The 4,116-nt window shown below is 35.8% G+C and overlaps 1 protein-coding gene across 1 annotated transcript; it reads right to left on the reverse strand.

Annotated features, from left to right (window-relative positions):
* Positions 1-2,505: 2,505 nt before the first annotated feature.
* On the reverse strand, positions 2,506-3,117 carry LOC149558851 (loganic acid O-methyltransferase-like). Its single transcript, XM_089831077.1, has 2 exons — positions 2,758-3,117; positions 2,506-2,565 (listed from the first exon to the last, which is right to left on the reverse strand). Exons 1-2 carry the CDS (start codon positions 3,115-3,117, stop codon positions 2,506-2,508), a joined length of 420 nt encoding a protein of 139 aa, XP_089687203.1.
* Between the last annotated feature and the right edge of the window lie 999 nt (positions 3,118-4,116).

Below are 4,116 nucleotides of genomic sequence, written 5' to 3' on the forward strand. Positions count from 1 at the left end.
TCAAGTTGTATTTTTGGGCTGAAGCAGCAAGAACTGTAGTTTATCTTCATAATAGGGCTCCATCATCAACACTTCACCAGGAAATTCCATATGAGGTTTGGTTTGGATATCCTCCTTCTATTCAACATCTTAGAATTTTTGGGTCCACTTGCTATGCTTTAATTCCTAAAGACAAAAGAAATAAGTTGCAACATCATAGTTTTAAATGCATCTTTCTTGGATATTCTGAATCCTCTAAACCCTATAGGTTGTATGATGAAGCTAATAAAAAAATCATCATTACATGTGATGTAGCATTTTGTGAAACTTCTAAAAATGTTGAAGATATTGAATGTCAACGTCTAGAAGAACTATCAATATCTTCTCCCTGCAAAGAAACTTTCTGTGAGATTATACATTCTAGGGGAGACCCAACTTATTTAGCCTCACCTTTAATGGATTCACATGTTGCATTTGTACCTCAAAAGCAAGCTGATCCATCTATGAATGAACAAGAAGACACTCCATCAACCAATGAGCCTGAAATCTCTGAACCTTTGGAAACTACTACAACTTCTTTTATGCAACCAAAATCTTCTCATAAGTGGGAAAAATAACTCAAACAAACTCTAAAAGATTTAAGACCTGATGAAATAGGAAAAATAGGTGCAAGAAGTTCTTACAAAGTGAGGCTAGCAGCTCAATCCAATGTTGTAGATAATCTAGAGTCTGTTGTTGAACTCAATCTTGCAAGTGACTTTGAACCAACTTCCTATATTGAAGCCAAAGACAGTAAAGTTTGGAGGTAGGCTATGTAGGATGAATATGATGCCTTAATAAAGAATGGCACATGGGAGTTGATTGATCCACCACTTGGTTGTAAACCTATTGGTTGCAAGTGCATTTTTAGAAATAAATATAAAGTAGATGGCACCCTTGAAAAACATAAAGCTCGACTTGTTGGAAAAGGATATTCTCAAAAAGAGGGAATAGATTTTGTTGAAACATTTGCACCTACAGAAAAATGGACCACCATCCATGCTTTGTTAAGTCTTGCAGCTCAAAATGGGTGAAAAATTCACCAAATGGATGTCAAAACTACATTCTTAAATGGTGATCTCAAAGAAACCGTCTATATGACTAAACCTGAAGGGTATGTTAGTAATGGGAAAGAACATCAAGTATGCAAGCTCAAAAAATCTTTATATGGTTTGAAACAAGCTCCTCGGGCTTGGTATGAAAAACTTACTGAGCATCTGTTGAAGTTGGATTTCCAGCATTTTGAGTTTGATGATGCAACACTTTTTTTTAAAAAGGCTGATAACATTGTTATATATCTTGTTGTTTATGTGGATGACTTATTTATCACCAATAGTGATGAAAATATTATTCAAGATGTGAAACAACAATTGAAGTGAGGTTTTGATATGACTGATTTAGGTCATCTTCATTACTATTTAGGTATTGAAATGATTCAAAAACCTTATTCTATTTTTATTACCTAGCAAAACTACATTGGTGATCTTTTGCAAAAGTTTGGCATGGCTGATTGCAAACCACTTAGTACTCCCATGGAGCAAAATATCAAACTCACATTAGATGACTCCTCAGCATTGGTTGATGCAACGTTGTATAGAAAACTTGTTGGTAGTTTGATCTATGCCACAACCATTCGTCCAAATATTGCTTTTGCTATTGGAGTTCTTTCAAGGTTTATGCAAAACCCCGCCAAGCTCATTGGTTAGCTGCTAAAAGAATTCTTCGGTATTTGAAAGGCACACAATATTATGGGCTGAAATACTCTAGAAAAAAGAATTTTCTTTGATTAGATATTCAGATTCAGATTATGCAGGTGACTCAATAGATGGTAAATCTACTACTAGTTTTTTAATGCACTTTGGGTATGGTACAATTTCTTGGAAATCTAAAAAACAATCATTCCCAGCTGTCTCTTCTTCTGAAGCTGAATATATTGCAGCATCTAAAGCAACTCGAGAAATTTTATGGCTTAGAAGGATTCTTGAAGACTTGCAAACACCACAGATTTCCTCAACACCACTCCTCATTGACAATCAATCTGCTATCAAAATGGCTAAAAATCCAATCTTTCATGATCGCACCAAGCATATCAACACGAAGTATCATTTGATTCGGCATCATGTAAAAGATGGCAGTATACAGCTGAAATATTATCCCACTGAAGATCAGCTAGTAGATATTTTTACTAAGGCATTGGGCAAAGAAAAGTTTGAAAAGTTTAGAAGAATGCTTTGTTTAATCCCTTCAGATTAAGGGGGGGATGTTAATATTAATCTTTGGGTTTCTTAACTCTAAATATAAGATTAGGTTTTCTTGTATTTTTTTTTAGTTCCGGCAGTTTTGCATAACAGTTTGTAACTGTTATTGCCATCTCTTTTATGAATTTGTTGTATTGTTCTGATTGAGATGCAGATCAAATAATAAATGGTTTCCACTTTCTACATATTTTCATCTTGTTTCTCAGTCTGGGCCAACAGCTACATCCTCTTAACAATCACTTGTAATGTACACATGAGGCGATCTTCTCTGTCTAACAGTCTTTGGTATCTGCATTTGAATGGCATAAGCATCACATATGAAGACTTGCTTTCTAGATTACAAGTGTTAAATAATCAAAATTGACTTATTTTTTCAAGGTTAATCTCTACATTAATATGTGATGTTTAAGAATGGCTGCTTCTTACAATGAGACAACTAAATAGAATTTAGAAATAGACAAGTTAAGGGTTTATTACCCACCTGTGAAAGCCAATGGAGGGTGGCAGAAGAATGACAGAAACGGACGCATTTCCGTGGGAGTAGACGTCTGAAATGTGATCCACACACAGCCGCTGCAGTGTAAGACCTTCCAGATAATGGGTTCTTATCCACAAAGGCAGAGCCTTCTTCTCTGTGTGGAGGCAATATTCGAAAGAGGGAATTGAAATCATTGGAAGCAAGGTCGATGAAATTAACCTCGAATTCTGGCATTCCCTGTTCTTCTTCTTCACGAGGCGAGCGTTGCACGGCACTCATAACGCTGTCTGCCACAAGAAGAATATTTTTCCCGGTACCACACCCGAAATCTGCTATCCTAAATGTGCCTCCCACATTTGTCATCAATCTCATATGGTCACAAATTGCGCTCCAGAATCGGTTTCACACCTTCAATACCATGTAACTGCACTAGGAAAGTTTTCAAATATTACTTTTCCATATTTTTTTCAATAATAAAAAGCAAAGAAATTTGAAAAGAAATAGAGTGTTGTGTACCTGAACTGAAGAGTTTTTTGCATAGCTGTATTCTCCATCTCCACCATTCATTCCAAGCACATCCTCCACTGTCAGTTTGGACTGAGATTTGATGGCCTCCATTCTTACGCCTGCTTTGATCTGAACAAGCTCGATCAAATTTTTGGTCGTTACATTTGCTTCTTACGGTCATATTCTTCTATTTACAATCATTATCTTGATGATCTGATGTCATCGTTAACCATCATTTTGACGACGAACGTTTGGCGTTTAGCTTGTGGCATCTTTTCACGTTCATAACATTTGTTAGTACTGTATGTCACTGGTAGTCAAGCATTTTCCTCGAATTTATTATTATTGGCGTAGTTGGTCTTCAAGCAATTAAACAGAGTTTGACGTTTAGCTTGTTGCATCTTTTCACGTTCATAAAATTTATTCATACCGTATGTTGCTGGTATCCACACGTTTTTCCTGAAATTGATTAATATCGGTTTGGTTGGTCTTCATTAAGGGTCCATTTGGTTTGTGGAATTTAAAAAATCTGGATTTCTACAAACCTTGGTTTAGCCAAATCAAGGTTTTGCATATCTTCATTCCGATTTTTGGGATTTTACTGAAACTATTTGTTTCACTCGGAAGATGCGTGTGAAGTGCATAAGCTTGGAGTTGAAGGCAAATTTCAAAAAGTAGTCCAATCTATTGTTTTTACACTCCTTAAAAAACAAAACCAAGTTTTGATTTTCAATTCCTACCTGCTAGGAGGAATTTGGAAAACCTAGTTTTGAGGTAAAATTGGAAGTCGCGTATGCTAATTCCATTTTCCAAATTTTGAAACACACACACAAATTTTCAAATCCGGGTTTTGAA

This window comes from Cupressus sempervirens, chromosome 5, assembly GCF_028749045.1.
Source record: "Cupressus sempervirens isolate cs-2001-9-10 chromosome 5, ASM2874904v1, whole genome shotgun sequence".
Lineage (NCBI taxonomy): Eukaryota > Viridiplantae > Streptophyta > Pinopsida > Cupressales > Cupressaceae > Cupressus > Cupressus sempervirens.

Coding starts and splice junctions, on each gene's coding strand:
- LOC149558851 (XM_089831077.1), bottom strand. CDS start 3,117: ATGACAAATGTGGGAGGCACATTTAGGATAGCAGATTTCGGGTGTGGT. Junction 2,566..2,757: donor CCCTCCATTGGCTTTCACAG/GTGGGTAATAAA, acceptor ATTCAAATGCAG/ATACCAAAGACTGTTAGACA.